Source organism: Anser brachyrhynchus (assembly GCF_964034855.1).
Source record: "Anser brachyrhynchus genome assembly, chromosome: 8".
In the NCBI taxonomy this organism is placed as follows: Eukaryota; Metazoa; Chordata; class Aves; order Anseriformes; family Anatidae; genus Anser; species Anser brachyrhynchus.
The window spans coordinates 24,002,087-24,024,188 of record NC_137702.1 but is presented as its reverse complement, the minus strand read 5'-3'; the positions used below and the strand labels follow the sequence as shown (position 1 = coordinate 24,024,188).

The 22,102-nt window shown below is 43.8% G+C and overlaps 1 protein-coding gene across 4 annotated transcripts in view; it reads right to left on the bottom strand.

Annotated features, from left to right (window-relative positions):
- The window catches only part of TEDC1 (tubulin epsilon and delta complex 1), a 69,854-nt gene extending 48,097 nt beyond the window's left edge, over positions 1-21,757 (bottom strand). For 2 of the 4 annotated variants that reach the window (XM_080602087.1, XM_080602088.1), the window contains exons 1-4: positions 21,598-21,757; positions 20,845-20,923; positions 14,101-14,303; positions 2,469-2,639 (exon numbers count right to left, since the gene is read on the bottom strand). In XM_080602087.1, coding sequence (XP_080458213.1) covers positions 2,469-2,639; positions 14,101-14,303; positions 20,845-20,923; positions 21,598-21,714 — 570 coding nt within the window. In that variant the 5' untranslated portion in view covers positions 21,715-21,757. The remainder of the gene's footprint in view (positions 1-2,468; positions 2,640-14,100; positions 14,304-20,844; positions 20,924-21,597) is intronic. The other 2 variants (XM_080602089.1, XM_080602090.1) reach the window with 1 other exon arrangement.
- Between the last annotated feature and the right edge of the window lie 345 nt (positions 21,758-22,102).

The following is a 22,102-nucleotide window of genomic DNA, read 5'->3' as shown; positions in this document are numbered from 1 at the left end:
TCACCATCTTGGTAGCTTCTTGTTGGATCCTCAATAAACAATTCTTATTTCCAGTAGCAATATCCATGCAATATCCAAAAACAGTGTGGCAAAGCAGTCATTTCCTGAATGAGAACATTTTCCAAGCGTGATGCATTTTTCTCAGAAAGCCCCAAATAGAGAATATGGTATTTTAGAGCCTGCGTGAGTCACAAAATGAAATCTGTGGAAGTGTCGCCACTACTTGGCAAAAACCATAGCTCATGATCAGCAGTAAATAAGACTGTTTCACAGCTGAGATACATAACCTGCTAAGTTATTAAACAGAGTAAAAGCCATAATTATCATTTTGTAGAGAAAGCCCTCTACATCTGTCAGTGTAATTAAAAATCATAGCACTCATTAGCCTTTCACATACCGTGTTTGCGGTTTCTATGAGAAAAGCAACAACTTATACAGGTCATACTGGATCAGCTCAGTCTTGTAACATAAAGCAGAGTAGTTTAAAAGTTTTAAAACTAAGTTAATGCAATAGCACAGACAAAAGTTTTCTGTAAACAGTCAAAAAAATATCAATTGTTGTTTATGCAGCTGTTAAACTGTACACATGTTGTGTTTTGTGGTACCATAAAAGTTAACATTAATGTGGCACCGTAATGAAATCCCTTCCAGTCACTTTCGCCTTTCAGTTTTTCTGCTTTTAATTCAGATTAAAACATAAATCAGAACTCTGCACATTATTACAGCTCTGAACAGAACTCAGTCACACATACGTATTTGACCATGCATAATATCGGTGTGTGATCACCAATGGAGGAGCTGGGCTCCCATCCATCCTCATCATATTTAACCTGTCTCATATGTTCCTCTGACTGTACCGGTCCTAACTTCAACAAACATTTTTCCTTAGGTAGCCAGAGGGGAAAAGAGCCCAGGTTTATTGCAAAGTACAGTCCCCACAGGAGGTCATCATGTCCCCTGTAAACAATTAGCAGTGTTGCTTAATCAGCACATCTCTTCCTTTCAGTGCCCGATCTGGACCATGAGAGAGTGTCTGTTCTTGAGGCCCCTGGTTTGACCTGCTGCTTAATTCTTTCTTGCTCTCATTAACTGCAATCTGAGGTAGTGAGACTGCCTAATGATTTGTTACTGCCAACTACTAGCTAAGTCAGAGCACTGATGATGAGTTATGGAGATATTTGCCTCACCTACCATAAAAATCAGCGTACCCAAAATAGAGGTAGCTTTTCAAGGGGAGGAGATACCAATCATTTCATTTGAGTTTTACATCATTAAGGCATCTCTTCCAACAGCATCACTGTCTGTAATCTCAGCACAAAAGCCAAGGACTGCACCTGCACTTAAAGTGAATTGCTATCTTCCTTTCCAGCTCAGGAAAGCACATTCACAGTGGGCAACAAGAAGCAAAAGGTTACTTTGGATGCTGCACACACAGCACCTGATCTTTCCCTTGGGCTGTCAATCAGACATCTTCCCCAGCAATCAATTCATGTAAAGAACAAAATGTAACCTCATTACAGTTTTCAGCCTTGCTCTGTCACATGCAGGATTAAAGCCAAGAAGGCATCTTCATTCAAAAGCCTCTTGTTCTGATTCTGATGACTTTCTGATGTGCCTTCTTTGAGGAGAAATTTCTTAAACCTGTTTTTAGTCTCAGAAAGATTCTCTATGAAGCTTCTAGGTACAACACCAAGCTGATCCATACAATTACCTGAAGAGATGTGAATGGAGAAGTGGGGGAGGGTTGGTAGAGAAGACACCACTGAATAATTTTTAGCAATATTTTCACAACCTTTTTTTTTTTTTTTTTCAAGCTTGTCTCTGCAGTCGCCACTGCTGTCAACTTTGGGCCTCCAGGTTGTTTCTATGCTAAGCAGACATGGTGCTCCCAGATATCTGCATTTCTCACACGGTCATATAAATGTTGTTCATGAAGTAGAACAGAACTGGAATCTCAGCAATGCAGATTGCTATTGTGTCCTCATTTTAAAAGCAGGTAGGTTTTTTGGGTTCTGTTTGGATGCACGCTAGTACTGCAGAAGGGGAATCTGCATTTTGTTTTGCTGCTGGGACTTTCAACACCTGTGTTCAGTATTTTGAATGCACGCTTGTGATAAACTAACATTTTGAGTCACAACTTGTCTCTGGGAGCCAAATGCTCTGTCACGCTTCTAGCAGGCATTTTCTGAGAAAAATGGAGACAGCTTACCTGGTCGCAGAAGTGACTAACGTGCTAACCTGGAAGGGAAACTTTTATACAACTACAACCTTATGAACACAGCACATACTTTATTTTCTCATTGTTCTGCCCCACTGGGGAAAGGTGAGGGTATTTATATTTAGAATAATTCACTTTTATCTAGAGAAAATGCCGAACTAGCAAGCAAGAACAATTTATACACTTAGCACTAGCTGACAAGGCTTTTAAATAATAAACAGTGCCATAGCAGGTTAGAAGAATCATTCACCTTATGTAAAAGTTTGCATTGCTCTTGGTGCTGAGCATGCAAACTCCGCCACTGGAACCTCAGCCTCCCACTTAGCCACTGAAGGTATCGAACGTCAACTCTGTCTTCTGGCCCATATTCAGGTGCTATTTCAGTTGTACCCTTCTCGCTCTGAGACAGATCATCTTCACACTAAAAGCAGAAGAGAACACCAAAATATTTTAAGATAGCTTCAACATTTTCAAATCAATCAGTAGTGAAGAGCATACAACACAAATGGGCCAAAGAGGAAAAAATTCCCCCAAACTCCAGCAGTACAGAGAAATTATAATCTTTTAGAAAACAGGACTGGGAACAGCCTAAAGGAATGCTGAAGTCTGGAATTGGTACCAGCTTCTCAGCTAAAATGTGGTGAGCTGTCTCCTCTCCTGTCCTTCGTTTTCCATACCCCAGAAGACACAAAGAGAGATTCTGAAATACTAAGCATAATTTTCCTTCTGCTGCAGCCAATAAACCAACCAACCAACCACCTTCACGTTCCGGATGCAATTTCTCCTTGCCTAAGGGCACAAAGCGAGACATTTCTGTCATATTGCCTTCCCAAGGAACACGGAGGGAATTCCAGCTCCCCCAGCCTCCTGCACAAGAAGATTGTTCACATTTACAAACAGACCTCCTTCTCCATTTTCAGCTAAGACTGCAGATTGCAAATGAGTAAGAGAGGAACACATGGGCTGGCCTACTTCTGATGTCAGTAACACCACTTAAAGGTGGATCTGTCAACTTCATCCAGCCTGAAGGAAGTACATACAGTAAGCAATCCATAATTCTACAGCATATAAGTAGAAATAACACAGAACTGCAAGGGCCCAGAGGTTCAGAACTGGCGTTCTCCAGCTAAGAAAGCGTCTCCCAGTTGGATTCAACACATTCTTTAAAGTAGAGACTCAAGAAGTCTACTTGAAATATGACTGTTTTCAAGAAAACACTTGAGCAGATATTTGTACCCATAGACCTCAACGGTACTTAAACATATGTGCTTCCCTGCTTCACAGACTTCCACCTTCAATAAAATCTTATCGAAATTCAGTTGGCAGGCAAAGCTGCTTGCAATTTGGATCCGCAACTAAAAATGCAAACCGCAAAAATGCAGAAATAAGGAAGTTTAATCAATCTTGCCTTAAATGCAGGTTTCAGAAGGTATATATCTGTAACGGTGATCAAATAACCCCCAATACCTGTTTTAACCTATTGCCTCAGCTGACAGTGCCTCTAATACAATGAGCGTTCGTATTATTTATAAGCACAAAAATGCTGGTCTGGTCACATAACAAAACGCATCAAGATTTGTTCCCTTTGCTCTATGGCTCAGATAAACACGTGCTATAAATCACAGCAGCACAGGGTTCATAAAGGGCTTTTCCTTTTAAAGGCACAGATTTGTCTTGAGAAAAAAACAAAGAAACAAGGAAAAGACCACCTCCTTTGCGGCAAGCATAATGTCACTCTTTTTCCTCAGATGCTGCCAGCTTTTTGCACCAAAAACCAAAAAGCACCGAGTTGTGGAGCACTGCAGGCCTACCTACAGCACCTGCGCAGTGCAGGTCACCTTGCCACCATCAGGCGAGGTTTGTGGACTATGAAACCATACAGATATGGTTACTGGGTTGTCCCTAAACACGAGTAAACAGCTGGATATTAGTACACCAGAGAAAACATACGTGTAAACAACACTAAAACACTGCAAATAAGCAGCCAGCAAGCCACAGGGCCAAAGACAGAGCTCAGCACGTGACTCTGCCCTTCTCTCATAGCTGGGATTCCCAGACTGAAATATGCATTTCCCATCAATTACAGTTCAACTCCAACTCCCCTGGATTAGAGGCTTGAGAATAGCACAAATACTGCTCTCCTGGGGATTCATTTAAGGAAGGAATGGCATTAGACTCAATTGCTTTGGCAGTAAAATGACAAACACCACGCAGAGCTAATTTTATAGTAGCAACCTGCCTTATTAATATTAAAATAAGGAAGCCAGCCAATGCATTTTTAACAGAAACTCTATTATTTATTCCACAAACTGCGCAAAAAATTTCCTTTTGCTATGAAATACTTAGCCTGTCATAAAGGTAAACAAGGTTAAAAAAAAAAAGAGTCTTGCATATTATACTGTGACCTCAATTTCCAGAGCCATCTCCACAATCTAAAACTATTTACTGCTCTCCCAGTGCGAGAAAAATCACTAAAATACCAACCGAAGCTAGAGTCCCTGGTTCAAATATCACTGTGAATTTATCTAATCTATGCGGTAATTTGGGTGCACACCTGCGGTTACTTCTGATTTACAGAAGTGCCTATTATTTAGCCAAAGCCACAACAGGAGCAGCCAAGGCGGGCACTAAGGGCTCTCAAGAGCCTCCCCTCGCTTGGATGCTCCACACCAGCTCCGGCAGAGATAGCTCCATAGCCACTTACCAGAAAAGCTTTTTGCTTATAAAGTGTTTGCTGTAATTAACGTTTCTCTTTGATTCTATTTCAGAGAAGGAAGGCACACAGACTCCAGCTACAGAACGGTGCTGCAGGACAAAAGCCACATTATCACACACTGATATCTCGTTGCAGTGTAGGATGTTTGTCCCGGTACACTGGCGATATCGAAGCAAACTGGAAAACGTAGACTCACCACAGCACCTGCGATGAGCACAACTGTTAAGCAGAAGCTCAAATGAAGCCTCTCAATTTCATTCCCACTGCCTCACCCCTACAAACTTTTCTGCCCTAAACGTTCACAGTACCGTTGTGAGAAGATCTCAACGTCTATTTACTAGCAAACCTGGAAAACCCAGCACAGGCCTGATGACGGTGACAGGTGTATGTTCACCCATACTCTCTTCGAGCCAATTCCTGAACTCCCAACCTGCCCACACTCACGCACAACTGGAGCCCAAGTCTCCCATGGAGAAAGATGCAGGCAAATAACCAGCTAAGCCCCATACTAAGGGCATGCTCCAGGACAGAGCAGAGCACCAGCCCAAGGAAGGTAGCTCACAAGCTACAAAAGCTACCCAAGCTCATTAAATCAACTCCGGTTTAGTCAGAGCTAAGAGCATGTGTTTAAAATCGCTGCAAAGCACCCTAGAATTCAGTCTCTGACACAAGTTTTGCCCTCAGCATTCCTTCCCAGGCTATTTCAAGCCCAGTTGTTATGAAAAAAGATACCAGAGCATTCTCAAAACACTCGAATACACTTGTGGCTAGACAATGCAAAAAGAGTTAACATGGCCCTCGCGGGGCACTCTGTGCTGAGAAGTCAGATTCACAAAACACTGAGAAAAGCCACCAGATATAGAAGTACTTAGAAGAAAAGAATAAGGGGTGGGAGAAGGACGGGTGTGAAAAAAGACACAGGAACATATAAATGTAATTCCCATTCTATATATCTGAGCAAACAACTTTTATGCAACTTGCTCAGAGAAATTAAAGATTACGAAGTTTCAACTTATGGCAGCAATAAAGCCTTTCTCGTTGGTTTAAAATACAAAGCAACTCCATGTTATTGGAAATGAAAGAGCAATTTCACCCACAGCGGACGAAGATAAATTAAACAAGCACTTTGTCATATAAATAGTTCATCAAAGAACAACATAAGCATCACTGTGTTAGCAGAAATTGAGAAGGGAACATTTTTTGCACTGCTTGTTCCCTTTGAGATATGAACGTTTTAGGGACCTGGTACAGGGTTGACCTTGGTCTGTTCATACACTTTGAATAAACTCAACTCCAAAAATTGATTTAAAGTAAAATCCCATCCAGATTAAGGGGAGATCTTGAAGAAAAAAAAAGGAAAACCACAAGTAGTACTGCAAAGAAAACCCTGTATTGGGCAACTTACTTAAACTTCTACAGCTTCCTAATTCGTAGAGAGCTCTTAACGCTTACACATTCTTACACGAATGCAGTTACCATGCTGAGCAAACAATACACTGGCTTAGTCTGCCCTGCACACCCAATGAAAGTGCAAAGGCCTGCGCTGCCTGCATTGCTGTGAAAACAAGGCTTCGGCAGGGCCGGCTCCCTGAGAGATGCTCTTCTGCAACGATGAGCTGCCATCTGTTGGTAAACGAAGGACCGCAGCAGGCTCTGGTTCATCCCCAGCTCACTGTAGCTCTTCCTCATAATTCATCCAAATCCCTCCAAGGACCAGCTCTCTGCTTCTGTATCTGGACGGCCACCAAACTGCTTGCTGTTCTTCCCGTGGCGAAGCAGCCCTGCTGGAACCTGCTTAACCCACGGATGTATGCACCAAGCCTAATCCCCAGCTGACAGCAACCCTCGAGCAGAGCAGCACAAAGCAGCAGCCAGTTAAACCCTCTAATGAATGCTCCCACCCTCGTACTCACTTCCGCCCGAATTAATCCGTGCCTAGACACGAACTATTTACTCACAGGTACTGCTCAAATCCTAGCTACCCTGTGCGTGCAGCCTCGTATCCCGGCGGTGGGAAGACGTGTATCTAGACCGCTCGCTGCAGGACTCGGGAGAGACAAAACAATCACATAAATCAGAGCAATAAAGTGCTTATGCAAGCTTTAACTGAGAGCTCATTCTGAGCAGCTTGTAATTCACACAATGGTTTTCATGTGACATAACATATGTTAATCAATGTAATTACATATCTTTAAATAGGGTAGAGTTTTTTTTAAAATTAAACACCGTAGCCAGAAGTACCAGAGCATCAGACCCACCTTCCTGATCCAGCCCTATATCTATCTGTGGGAGGGAAAACATGAAAAGGAACAATTCAAATACATGGATGTGAAAGGGGCAACACTATTTTCATTAACAGCTCCATCAACATTAATTGGATTTCCTCCTAGACAAGGCAGGATCCAGATAGCTGTGTGCATGAGGAGACAGGGATGGTGTAAGAAACCTCTCCCATGGGATGCACACAGCAATTAGGTACCTAGATACCCACAAACATAAGTGCTCACAGTTGAAGTGATACAAATGACTGCTTTATGTATTCAGACAACACAGAGAAGCCAAGTTACTGAAATAAACACCCGGTAAGGCAGACCGTAACTCACAGAATCCCGCGTTCTGCAGGGCTCAGTGAATGCAACGCAGATAATGCCTGCAGCTGCAGTCCTGCGTGCTCACACCCATCTTGCTCCACTGGGGCAAGGCAGCTGGACATCAGCAGCAAGCCTCGAGCAAGGGGCTAGGAGAATAATAAATAACTGCCCTCTGCGAGAGGAGAGGCAGAGCTCTGCCATATATAAGAAGGCCTGCCAAGGCTTTCCTTCCATGTCCATGTTGTTCTCCTGAGGAAGAAGTGCTTTCCTTCAAAAGATCTTGCAGTGAGAGTTAACCCTTTTCACATAAGTGGATCACCAAAAGTAGAGGGTGTTCCCATTTAAATCAAAAGGGCAAAGATAACCAGAAGGTACCAAAAGGTCCTGCCTGCTCCCTGCCGCTGGAGGGCAGGAGAGACACCGAATAATTTTAACATTCCCCAGCACCCATTTTAGCAAAGTACGCAGTACCAGCATCACTACGGTAAGGCTTCCCATTAGCACATCAGTCCTCACCTTCCTCTCAGCCTGGAGCTCAAAGGGCTCCAGGAATTGCTGGGAGAACCCCATCAGCTGTAAGTCACAGGTTCAAACAATTTAGCATTTATTTGAAATTCAGATATTACCCAAAGAAACAACAAATTCAGTAAATGACCTCTGTGAAAAGCCTAAATTATAAGCCTTTTTGATCATTTCAGACACCTTTTAGAGTGTTTTAACTTCACATACTGTCTCAAAAAAAGCTGAAGAGTGTATTCACTACGTCAGGCAAAAATAAATGTTGCCAACCATAAATTTTCCACTAGTCTCTAGCAAAAGTTAGGGGAGACAAATTCTGCAGAAGAAACTTTAGGGATCCTGTGCCCTCTATTTAGCTTTCAGGGTCTTTAAAAATAGCGTACATTAACAGCTACTATAATATGGCAATAGTAGTAGCAAAAAGATAAATCGTGAGAGTTAAAGTTAGACAGGAGGTCAAACAGAACAGAAGTGTAAGCAAAGGGAATAGGGGAGGCAAATCAAAAATGAAAGCTGACAGGCTAATATAGCCCGTAAAAACATGGAAAGTAATTACGTTTCTAAGTCAGAATCAATAGGTTAATGAGATTCCCTCCTTTTCTCCATGTTGTAATAGGTTAAAAGGGGAAAAAAAAACACAGAAAATTGCTGTTTTCTGTCACTAGTGTCAAAGGTGTCCTGGTTCTGTACTGGGGTGGGTGGTAACATCAAGCTGGGCTACGTTCACACTTCCATCTAGTAACGTGGTTTATGGAACAGCAGTGCCAGGCGAGACTTCTGGAAGTAAAAGGCATCCTGACAGCAAGATTAGAAATCAGGCAGAAGTCTCACACTATATTGGAAATAGCCAACGAGCCAAGCTAGACTGTGACAAACAAAAGATTAATCAAATTGCAAACCCAAGAGTCAGAAGGCACATTTAGTTTCATTTCCCCCCACACAAGCAGTAATGAAACTGAGCTCACTTTGGCATGCTAGCGAGACACCCATGAATTCCAAGTACACCAGCCATAACAGCTCTATTTGTTGATTACCACGAATTCACAAAAAGGGAGGGGAGTCCAATTTCACACAGAGGGCAAGAAGCAGGCAGAGGGAATTACTGGAACCAAGAACAAGTGTTTGTACAACACGGCTTGGTGATAATGAGGGAAATAACATCGTTACCCTCATCTAAAAACTCCACAGCCTCCACACATAATTAAATTATTGGGCATATAGATTAATTTCAGCTGTAGAAATAATACCAGTACAGGCCACATACCTCCACAGGAACAGAAGGAATGCATGCCCACAGAGCACTGCTATTATCTGCACAAGCCACTGCACAGATTTGGATAAAGCTGTGGTATTATCAGTAAAATTTAAAAAGCAAAGCAAAAATCAGTCAAATGCTGAATATGCTAAAAAGGCAGGTTTATATCAAACAATTATCTGCTTCTTAAAGAGCCAGGGAGAGAGAGAATGAGAACTCTCCAGGTCTGTTTTATAGGTTTAGTACAGGACAGTTTTGGTGATGAGTGGCAGAGAAAAAACGAGCAATTGCACTTTCATTGTTATGGCTTTATACACAGGGTTCAGGCTTTACTGACACTACTAGATGTTTATTTTATTCTATTTTGCCCTTAGCTGTGGGCAGCCAATGCTTCTATCAGGTTTCTCTCAAGGTCCTCTCATTCTTTGTCTTGCTTCCTGGGTGAAGATCACCCAGACACCCTGCAAGAGATGTCTGGCATACAGTTTTGGTCAGCGACATGTCAGTAGGCTACAAGGCATAAACAGCTAAATAAGGTACAGAGACTCAGCACAACTAGCAGAATTCCCCCGCAGGATGCGAGAACCCTGGTTTCATGGAGGAACCTATACCTCTCAGAATTAACGGGTTTGATTTGGAGAGAAATGGTGGCTGCTGCCCTGTCTGGCAGTTGTAGAAGCACTGAATTTGCCTGTGAATCTTCACAATTCAAATTAAAAAGTCCACCAACTTCACAGGCATGAATCCAAGAGAAAGAATCAGCCTGGGAAGAGTCCATTATCTTGTCAAATTGGGTAGGACTTGTCACAGGTAATTCTTTGTGTTTTAAACAGTTTTTTCAGATGTGGTGGTTTTTGGTCTGTTTTTCAACTTTCCCCAGTAGTCTAGGATTTTCATATGGAATCAGTGAACAACAGTTGAGAATATTCCTCATGTACACGACCAACCAAAGATGCCAAATCCAACATCCCTGCAGTGCTTGTTTGAGACAGAAGTCCACGCAGGGTGTAAAAAGCCTTTCAAGACAGTGTCCCTCAGCTAATCACCCAGTGCTTTAAGGCCATAACAGGTGAGAATTCCCAAGCAGACACATCAGTAAAACTACGTGAACCTCCAATTCAGATTGCACTCGGGTCTTTAAAGGACTAATAGAATTAGTGATTTTTTACTTATCTATTTCAAAGAGTTGACTAATGCAATATTTGAACTTTCACTTACCACCTCTGGTGTCATCAACCTGCTGACAAACCCGTACAGTAAATTCACAGAATGCACTTGAACCGCAGCAGGCAAGCACTAGAGCTTGACATTCACTGCCTACCCCATCTTCCCTCTCCTATTCCTCCTGCACGGCAACTGGGGCTCCAGTCAGCTCTTTTAACGGTCTCCCCACTCGGTTTATAAGTTTCATAATCTAGAAGAGAGCCATGGGTGGAAGGGGCGGCGTCTCCCTCCGTCCTGCTAGCTGGCACATCCTGCGGCAGGAACGTCGCACCTGGCTCAGCAGTGACACTGCAGCACTGCCCTGTTAAAAACATGAGCTGGAGGCTACACAAGACAAGGTGCCCTGAAAGATTCTCCTAACACATCAAAGCAGTCAACCCATATAATCATCCCAGGTTACTAACCATACCTGTCCTTACCAATAACTACCCTCAAGATAATTATTTTTTTTAATTATTTCAGACACATTAAGCACTAGCTCCTAGCACCCTAACCCTTTCATCATGCTTTTACTGCTGTTTAGCTTATAATTTTAGAAATCACTTAACTTTTGACTCTGGAGATCTAAGTGCCTGTAAAATTAAGCTTGTTGGATGCCTTCCCGAGCTCAGGATCTTAAAGCTCTGAATCCCTTGCAGCGGCTGAGCTCAATGTCCATCATGTGTCATGAATACCCTTGTCCCTCTATAAATAACTGGCCTGAAATCCTTTAGATGGAAGTGTTCAATTTGCAGGGGGAAAAAAAACCTGTGTTGCTAAGGAACTGCAGAGAAGAAAAGGCCATAGAGAGGTAATCTGAAATGAAATGAACAGAATTAATTTAATTGGCCCTTGATATGTTGGGTATTTGGCATATTATCAGCAATTTAGCTGCCTGTATGCTTTGTTTCAAACATAGCCTGAAAAAATAGTCCTCACTGCATCCTTAATTTTGGGATTAGCTGCATTCTCTCCTCTTCGTACAAAAGAGCCTGTCCACATCTGTGGATTTACAACAAAATTTTAAAAGCAAGCCACATGCACATCAGCTGAACTACAGCTATGCCTACAGTTCTTGAGACTCCATGTTTTTAGATGAAGACAAAGGGGAGGGATTTTCTTCACATTTATTCTCTCTAGTAGACCAACAGATGTGCTTTCCTTGTAAGTACTGGCTTCCATGCTTTGCTGATTTTGGCAGAGATCTTGGCAGTGCACAGAACCAAATAGTATTTCAAGGATTTTTGTTTTGCGACATTTTCGTTTCAAGAAAATATTTTCAATTGTTTATAATACGTTTTTAAAAAGGCTCCATGTGCTGGAACATTTTTCAGGCTCTTTCTCAGCTGAGAACTTCGGTTGTTTTAAAAAAAGAAACCGAAATGCTCTTTAAGACCGATCTTTCTCTAGTGAAAATTTTTCTAGTTGTCCTGCCTTTTCCTTCAATTTACTCAAATAGAAGAGAGTTGCAATTGCAGAGACTGCATCTCTGGCATGTTTAGAAATGTCTGTACAATCTGTTATGCATCTTCCAACACTTCAGTTTAAGTACCAGAAAAGCCTGGTATTTAACATTCAGAGTCAAAATTGCAGCACTTCAGTTGTTTAGGCTGTACTTTAACTTACAAGATATCGGGTGTCAAAGCGACAACCTCACCTTCTTTCCTTCCTTCCTATGGTTTTAGGGGGTTACAACATTGTCTGACCAATGAGCGGGTACCAAGGAAGGTATCCCACAAAGTAACACTACAATAGCTATCCCACTTTTATTCAACAGACAGGTTTTCCTGAGTGGAATACAAGGAACTGATTTATTACCATTAGAAGGTGTGTGACCCACCTATCTTCTAGTTCACACCCATCATTATCTCCTGAATTTCTAGATCATCATTTCATTTCTAGATCATCATTTGCTCAGGTTTTACTGGTCAATTTGATTGGTTTTGTAATTATCAACCAAAAGATAAGGTCTCTCCCTGAAAATTCTGTTTAACTTCCTTGTGATACAGAATCTCAAAGCACGCTGTTTACATGTCCTCCACCACTACAACCTATCATTTCTTTCCTTAAGAACAACTGTTTTTATTAGTTTTATTACTTGCAAGTTTTATAATGAAAACTTTCTAGGTGAATACCAAAGAAGAACGTCACCATCAATACAATGAGCCTTACATACACACACTAACTCCAACTCCCAGTTTTTAAACTTTTTTGTCTGACCTATCCAAAAAAAAAATCCAGACCTGTAAACCTTTACAAACACTGTTTTGGACAGTTATTGGAAAAAAAACATGAAAAATGTATTTTTTTGAGAAACACAGGTGGAGCAGATTACAATTGACGCGAAAGGCACAGCAATAAATTGCTTAATGCCTCTCCATGTGGACATATGAGATAACATTCTTTTACCATAGTTACTTCAGCTTATTTTGGAAAAGGCGAAACTTAGTCCTTCAGAGAAAATAATGTATGTGCTGCCCTATTTCCTGAATTCATGTTGCTGCTACACTTCATTCATCCCTCTTTTGTAATAGAAATTAAGGATCAGAAGAAAAAAAATCTGCTATCACACAACAAAAAGCAAGAAAAAACAAGAAGCTTAAAGGAAAAGTGTCTTCACAAGTGTGTTGCTCCTAAGGTCTTGAGGTGCCCTTCCCATCACCAGAGGGCACCACCACTCACACCCAGCACACCCGGCACTACCTTGCAGCTCTTCCGCTCCCTTTTTTGTGCAGCAATTGGAGCGTAGTAAGTGTGGACTGTTTTCCCAAAATACTGCTCATAAGGTTGTTACAGAAATGACTCTTCCCTTCAAATTATTTTCCATTTAGCAACCATCTATATAGTAACATGTGCTCTTAAATGCAAGGGATGGGTTCTAAAAGCAATTATCCTTTATCCATGTTATAACGTGGGCTCGGGGCTTTTTTTTTTTTTTTGCCTCCCCCCCCCCGTCCCGATCATGTACATTGCAGCTATAGTAGACACACAGCTATCCTCACGTTACTTCAGACCAGGCTTTCTGCATGCTAACATGTTTTTATTGACGGAAACGCAACTGTATACCTCATTGTTCTCTCAAGGAAGCTACAAGGTCATTAGTTACCCCAAGTAACTACTGTCATCAGTCATGTCATTAGTTACCCCAAGATGTTTTCTTAAAGTGCTGTTTGCCTTAGGATTGCTTGCTTTACCCTGTGCCAACAGACCCAGCATTCACAGCTCATCTGTTTGCCTACCTCCACTTCCATGCCTACAGCCTGGAAGCAGAGATCAGTGACATGCACTTACCTGCACTCCTCCTAACTGGTCTCATCTATACCGCAAGGAAAAAAATAGTGACAGCATTCACCCAGGGAGGGGAGTGTGAGAAAGAGAAGGAACCCAGATCACCTGTACACAGAAAGATTAGAGAAGGGAAAGAAAACAGGTTCCAGCTGCTGGCCCCTGCAACTTTTTTATAAAGCTAGTGTAAGGCATTTATTTTTAAGAGCACCACGATACCACACACTGTGCGCTACCCACTAATGATAACACGGCTTCTGTCACAGAACATTACTTAGGGATGGACGAGGTGGAAGGACACGAACAGGCTCACCATGCACACAGAGGTTTCATCTCCAGTCCTCACTCTGTTCCGAGCCAAGAGCTGTTCCAAGAGGCTGATTCTGTGCAGCAGCCAGGAAAATGCCAGCAGCAGCTCCCGGCTACCTGCTGAGCCATCGGAGGGGAGCCGATAGAGCTCTGGCCTGCCATAGCCGTGGTACCACAGCGCCGACTTTACAAACCTAATTTGGGTATCTGAAAAGAAGAAAACAATCACGAATAACACACTGTGCTACTCAACGCGTTCACCCATTCAGTTCCAGAAACTGTTGCTCTGAGAATAAGATTTTTAATTAAGCCTAAGGTTAATGGAAGGCAGTGGAGAGCAGAGTTCGGTACTTTATTCGACAACTGACAAAGGAAGGTGGTAACAGGTAAGAGATTTCCTTATGCTGTCCCATTCTGATCTACAGAAATTACTGCTAAGGGAAATGAAAAATTCAGAGTTGAGATCAAGGCTTCATGGAGATTAACAAAAGCAAAAGAGGTAAATAGCCATCCTCACTTTACCAGGACTCCAATTCACCTCTTCATTTTTTATGAGGCACCAAGCATCCTATGAATTAGTAAATACCTCGAGTCACTTGACTCCTGAACGAAACTGGAATTCAGAGATAGGAGTTTCGCAGCCTGCTGCAAATCTCTAAGCAGCAGTGGGCAGGCAGAGATAACGCGGCACACCACGCTGCATACCAGACTGCACGGACTGGTTAGTTCTCAGGAATGCTCCAATCCATATTCCTTCACACCAGCAAATTTTACCTGACAGCTACAAGACAGGCACTACAGAACTGTGAAATACAGATGAAAGAAAGATAAAATTTTTATACAAACAGGTTCCGACCAGGAAGCCTCAGCTCTGTACCAGGTAAAGTAGTCAAAACTATAATAAAGAGCGCAACTAGGGGGGCACAATGATAACCCACATATGCTGGGGAAGAACCAACAGCTGCTGTAAAAGTAAGCCCTGCTGAAAAAGCTGCTGGAGTTCTGCAAAGGCAACAACACGTGAGTGGTTGAGAAAGATTCAACTGATGCAGGACGTTTAGATTTCCCAGAGGCATTCAACTAGCAAAAAGAAACTAAGCCAGTAGGGTGAGCTTGCACCAAGAAGTGACTAGCAGATGAGAATCAGAGGGTGGGAACACGCGGTGGTTTCACAAGAGGGCTCTGAGCCAAACCTCTGCTGTTCAACTCAAAATGACAAGGACGATATGATAGCGACAGAAAGATTGGTGCTGACGTGCAATTACTCTGTGGTAAGGAATGCGAGCTGATAATGAAAAGCTTGGACTCGCTAGGTTCTGTGATTTGAAAACAACAGATAAAATTCCTTTAAAAAATAATGAAAAACGATGCACACGAGGGAAAAAAACAGTCTTAACTTTTCTGACATGGCAACAGGCCTGGAACTGACCACTGCACTCTGGAACACAATTTTCCTGACAATACTACACTCGACCCTCTATATATCCAAAAGCGACCAAATGCAAGAAGTCTAAAACGGAACCTAGACAGAACACAGGGAAGAACATTATATATCTGTCAATACCCACAATGACCCCACAACATCTCAAACTCTGTGTTACTTCATTTCTTCAGTCCCAGAAGGGCTACGGAAGATTTTGAAAAAGGTAAGAGAAAGGATAAGTAAGATCACAAACCCAGAACGGCTTCATTTTAAGAAACGACAGCATAGGCAAAGGAAGGACTGAGAATGAGTATGACAAAACTCTTTAAAGCAAAGTCGTGCCCTCTGGTTTGGGAAGCCTACGATGTAAATTAGTGAAAGCTGAAAGACTTAACTCCTGGAAGCGTCCCTGTGTACTTGTCCTGTCCTTTGCCCTGGGCCTCCATTTTTGACAGCTGTCAGTATTGGACAGAGCTGGAGGAACCTTCGGTTTGATCCAGCTGAGGATCCAGTCTTACAAGGTAAGGAAAAAAGCTGCTCTCCCTTTCCAGTGTAAGGCTTCAGCATCTCCATAAGGCTTCATGAAAAAGGTACACACACGCACCAGTAACAAAGCACAAGCCTCAAGCAATCAGGGACTGTCACTGCTGTCCTTAATTAACATACTCATTCATCACATTACCTACTCATTTGCCTGCTCCTTGGCCACTTGTGCTAAAAACATCCCTCAGCAGCCACACGCGCTGTAATCATTCTTTTGTCTAGCATCGACTGCCGAAGCTCAAGAACTACATCACGACCAACTTCAAAACAAAAATGAGAAAAACAATACTGCTCTCAAAAGGAATTGGTTAATTATAAGAGGTTCTCACAGTGGAAAGAGAGTCTTGATTTGCAAAATGCTAAGGGAGTCGTATCTACTGAAAATAACACAAAGCCAAGACAGAACGAGGAGCCGTAACCTGACTTGTGCTGGTAACCCGACAGGAGCAGGGCACTGCTGCAGCCCTGCTGAGGCTGGAAGGAGCTGGTAGCCACAGAGCCATCAAGCTCCTTGTGCTTTGACAGAACAGAGGAAGGTGAGTTTGCACTGTTCCAACAACCTCAGAATTTAGGGAAAGAAGCGTGTGCACCCCTGAGGAGACACCAACGTCCAGAGTGCTCTTCAATCCACGCACACAGCTGAGAATGCTACACACCACTATTATACATCTTCAGCAACAGGAGTGGGAACGTGTGACTGACCACGTGAAAGTTACACATGAATTCCTGGCAAAGATATTCCTAAAACTGAAGAAAAAACATCAGGAGCATGATTAAGCAGGCAATGTGAGGGTGCAGAGCTACTAAATTTTTGCTGGACCGGTGTTCTGCAGGGCACAGCCTCTGCACAGATGTGTGACAATTGGTTTTACACCTAGCCTGCTTTGGCACCACAGACAAAAAGGAAACCCAAACCTCTAAATGACTGTTTGCTCTTTCTGTAGGACATGTGAATATTAAAAAACGAGCAGCTTCCCAGCATGATGCTAGGGTGGCAGAGATGCCCAGGGTTTGCTCAAAGTCTTGCCATAGATATACACTCCAATCACACGTACAGGAGAGCACTCGGATCTTAAGAGGTTTTATTTTGACCACTACTGAACATGCTCGTATTAGCTGGATTTTCGTGCTTCCCTTTCCTCTTCCTTGCACATTTGTCATTGTCAAGAAAGGAACAGCTGTAACAGGTTAAGGCAGAAACACTCCAAGAGGAAGGAAGATCAGCACCTGCTTTCCCTCTTTCTCAAAGCAAAGAAGTGCGATGTGCTGCCATCTGCAGTTCAGGGAGCTCCCTGAGGAATCACCTATCAAAGAGATGGAACAGAGCAAGCTAGGGGTTTTTTTGTTTGTTTTTTCCCCCCTCCCTTTTTAGTCATTTCCCTCCCCTGCCAGATCACTTGGGACCAGACCCACCAAGGCAGTTTGCCACCTGAATTTCTGTGTTGCTCTGGTCCTTCATCTCCCCATTTCAGCTGTCTCTCTGCAAGACACTGCCCTCCTCCAAGAAGGTATGACTGCTGTGCGCATCAGGCAGGAATCGTGGGCAGGTGGTCCAGGCATGGATCTGGGATGGGGGCTCAAAGAGTCACAGAGCCTTTCTAGAAAGCCTAAGTGACCTTACAGAAGTCACTCAGTTCTCCCCATCTCCACAATGCTCTGCCTTGTAAGGATACAGCCCTGAGATAAGTGGCAGTGGAGGCTATATAAGTACCAAAAAACAAGATGGATTCTTGCAAAACATGCAGCCAAGAGAGAGCAAAAACATCACGCAGATAAGCAGATAATGCCAGTCACTCGAACACCTTCTCTTTGCCAACATTTTCTTCCAGCATTTTATTAGGATTAGGCAATCTATATAGAAAGACCCACTCAGTCTTTCCAACTAATTCCTTTCTGCATGCACATTATTTATAAAAACATGTTCAGCAAATAAAAGCAAGCTGTGGATGAACCTCACGGTTCAGTTCTCTTAAAACCGTACTCCAGCTGTGCTCTTCTGCTTCATGAATCCCACAGAATGTCTCAGTGAATTACAAGAAGATTTTCAAATAAGGGTTAGGCATTGGTCTAGCAGGCTAAGATGGAAAGAAACTAAATCAAGTACAAGAACAGACAGATACGTAACTTCACACACTCAGACAAGAAACACCTGCAGAGGCAGCGGCTGCTGCAGAAGATAATTTTCCACTTTATTTGTCAAACAAAAACATGTTGCAGCTCCACACCTCTTTCTTATACTAGAAAAATGGAGTTGCAGCTCCAGAAAAGGAACATCTCCTCCAACTATCGAAATGCACATTGCACTGCTACCTGGTGTGGCCGTTAACCAGGTCCCTCAGCCTCTGTCAAGAAAGAGCAACATGAAACCACTAATCGTGACTTGCTTCATCAGTAAAGTCGTGCCCAGAGTGCCACTGCACAGCTTGCTTTGTCTTGTACTCCGCTAATGAGAGATCCACTGCTCTGACATGCCGGAGTGTATTAAATGCTTCCCACCACAGTTTAGGATGAGCGCTTTGTACTATAGGAAGAAAAAATTCTTCCAAAATAGAAAACCGAAACGTTTGCAGAATTTTATAACCACTGACTGAAAGACTTCAGTAGGGTTTCTGGGTTGTTTTTGCACGAATGCGGTAGTTCCTATACTTTAAATCATCGATCTGTATGGAATTTCTTGTATGCGATTTTTCAAATATTCTCATTTTTGCCAGTAGGGCTGTAAAATATATCACCCATTTAAAAACATAAAGCAGAATGTTTTTCTAAACAGCCTCACATTACACCAATAAAAAGGGGATGACCATTCAAAGCAAATCTTAATCTTCTCTAAAATTCATTTATATAACAAGAACAGAAACTAACAAAAGCTATTAACGTGAAACAGAAATACACCCTGGGAGTGCAACGTGGAAAGTCATTTGACTGAAAGGGTTTCCCAAACTGAAGGAACAATTTTTACGTGAAAGTCTCTCCTTTTCCATGGGGAAAAATCCGTAAGCGCGTTCTGTCCTTGCAACGTATTGCTTTATCCTAGCATCTCACGAGCACAAGTGGACCAACATCTTACATGTTGTCCTCGAAATGCAGGCCTCGCTTTACAGAGTAACAAAAAGAGAACCACTGTGGCCCCGGCAACACACACAGACTACAGACCAAAACTTTAACAAGTTTGCAAAACTTTGGAAAAAACTTTTGTCCTAAAAAAAGTCAGATTTTTGTTTAAAAAAAAAACACAAGACCATTTGAGTAGGGCTTCTCTTTTCCAAAAAGCTGTTCCAATGCCTACGCACAGAGCATCCCTCGTACTGGGTTCATAGCCTTCCTCTGGCATATGGCAAGTGCTACTGCTGGGTTTTAGCTAAGATAATTAAAAGGTTGTACAAAACCAGCAAAGAAAGGCAAGCCTGATCCAGGGACCAAAGCACTAGACTTGAATTAGAGGAATCTGTTTCAATTCCTTGCTGTTCTACAGAATCCTGTACAGAGCTGAGGAAGTTATTTAGTCCTTAATGAAGCGGAAGACTTGGGTTTTCCATGAAATAAATACATGAAAGACCACAACTGCTCCAGAGCTGGGACAGACAGTGAAATATTGATCCTATTCACAGTGGGCAACTCACTCACCTGACAATCTACCAGTAACAACTGGGTTTGCTCTCTCTGGAGCCAGCAACCTGCCACATGCATCCAGAAATCCTGTCTAAAAATGCTGCTAGTAATTAGTATGGGAGCAGCCAGGTTACAGTGAGATTGCAACCTCACAAAGCTGTCGTGGACAGCCAATAAATTGACTTACCAAACAGTTGCACGCAGCAGACTGCGGATCAGCAGAAAACAAAGGACAGCTGAACGAAAAGTAGCAGTCCTGTCTGTAACAGAACCATGCCAATTTCCTGCTGAGCTACCAGCAAAAGCACACAGGTGCTGCTCCACATTCCTTGAAACGTATCAGCCACAATGCTCAGCCTTTATTTTTAAAAAAGACTGTTTCCAGAGACATCAGTTTCCCAGCTCTTTAGGGGCTTAACCAACTTTTTTTTTTCTTTTAGCTTTTGTGGACTGCTTTTAAGTGGTTTCAGTGTGCGAAGACCTCTATCCATCAGAGATGATCCTTTCCTCCTACACTGAAAGGGCTCTGAATCCTGGAGTGGAGAGGGAAACCTGAAGAGTAGTATCAAATTTGGAATGGCACATATTTAAGAAATAATTAGTGCTCTATCATTATGAGAAGCCAGCCTTTATACAGCTTCTCTCTGCAGTAGAAGCCCCATCCAGAGATATTTATGGTCCCTCTAAAATACTCATATGCATTTTTATTTTGTTGTTTTGTCTAGAACTTCATTCTAAAACACTGTCTTCATGGTTCATATGTTATAATTCATTGCCCTGACATAGGACTTGATAGAAAATTAACCATAATATCATGCATCATATGCAGAATGGGGAAAGAACAGATCATGGGGAACATAAATCTACTTCTGTAATTATCTCTACAGATTCTCAGAACACGTAAGAATATCACAGAGTTTTACCTGCAGTGAAACGTGTAAGGGAAGCAAGAGACCCTAGCAGACACAAGAACATCCCATTTTCCTGGATAACAGAACCAAACAAGAGCATACCTGTCTGCACATTTGTGATAAAACAGCGAGAGCCAGTGGCATAAACTAGTTCCTCAGAATGGAGCACTCCTTACTGAGAGTGACTAACCCAAAAAAAAAGGTGCTACTACACCAGCCCCAGTAGTTCCCTGGGAAAGACAAAGCGGTCAGCCATGGTTACCTATGGCATCACACTCGGTCCACTTGCTTCCATGGATTTGTTTCAGGAGAGCATAGAGCAGCCTCCAGAAATCCAGGGTCTGCAAAAGAACAAGAACAGAGAGAGATCAGCACGCACACACACAAAAAATCCACCACAGATTCAGGATTCAGCCTTAAATAAGCAACGAAGCCTGTAAATGAGCATCAGTTGTTGCACGGGAGGGCACACCTGAAACCCGTATGTGAGCACCAGGTGTGGCACAGGAGGGCACAGCTGCATCCTGCCAGCACCCCTGTCCCATTCAGGCCTTCGCTGCCTGATGAACGCTACCTAAGGGCAGGTGCCCTTGGAAAGGGATGCTGGTGCTGGCCGTACCACACAGCCTAGCACTGCTCCCCTCTACCCCAGAGGCAGCTGTATCCGCTCCAACACCGCCACAGCACGTCCCCGCTCTGCTGTCACCGAGATGAGGCCGTGACAGCGCCCACAGTTCACAACCGGGAGGCAGCAGCACCCACTGAGCTGGGGACGGAGCTGGAGCTCCCTTCACCCGGCGGGCTGGAGAGCTCCTCTTGCCCGCACAAGGCCAGCCGCTCGCCCGCAATGACTCGCGCCGCTGGCATCTCACTCAGCTCTCGTAAAAGCTTTAAAATAGCCAACTGCGAGCTCAGCGCCCGCGGCAGCCCCTCACCGCCCGGCCCCCCCCGCTTCCCCCTGCCGCTCGCCGAGCCGGGGCAGGCTGCGGGGGCGCGGCGGGAGCCCCGGGCTCACCGCCTGAGGCCGGTCCAACTTGGCCCGGCGCAGGGCTTCGGGCACCAGCCGGGCCCGGGGCGGCAGGGCCCGGCACAGCGCCCCCACGGCCCCCGGCAGCGCCCGGCCCCGCGGCATGGCCTCGCCCCGTCCCGGCGCCCCGCTGCCGGGCCCGGCCCCTTCCGCACGGTGGCCCCGTCCCTTCCGCGGCGCCCCCCGCAGCGCCCCCCGCAGCCCCGGAGGAGCCCCCCCCAGGTCCCCGGGCGCTGAGGGGTCCTGGGGGTTTGGGGGGAGCGGGAGAAGGTGTCACGGGCAAAAGAGACTCGGCACAGGGGGATGAATAAAATTTATTAGCTGTCGCTAGCAGACTGGAGCTCAAAGCGAGCTGAAACACCTTCCCCACATCCATCCTCTTCTGCCTGCTCCCCTGAGTGGTGCTGGGGAGTGGGGGCTGCGGTCAGCCCATAGTGCTTCTCCATCGCCCCCCTCTCTGCCCCTGCTCCAGTGTGGTGTCCCTCCCACGGGA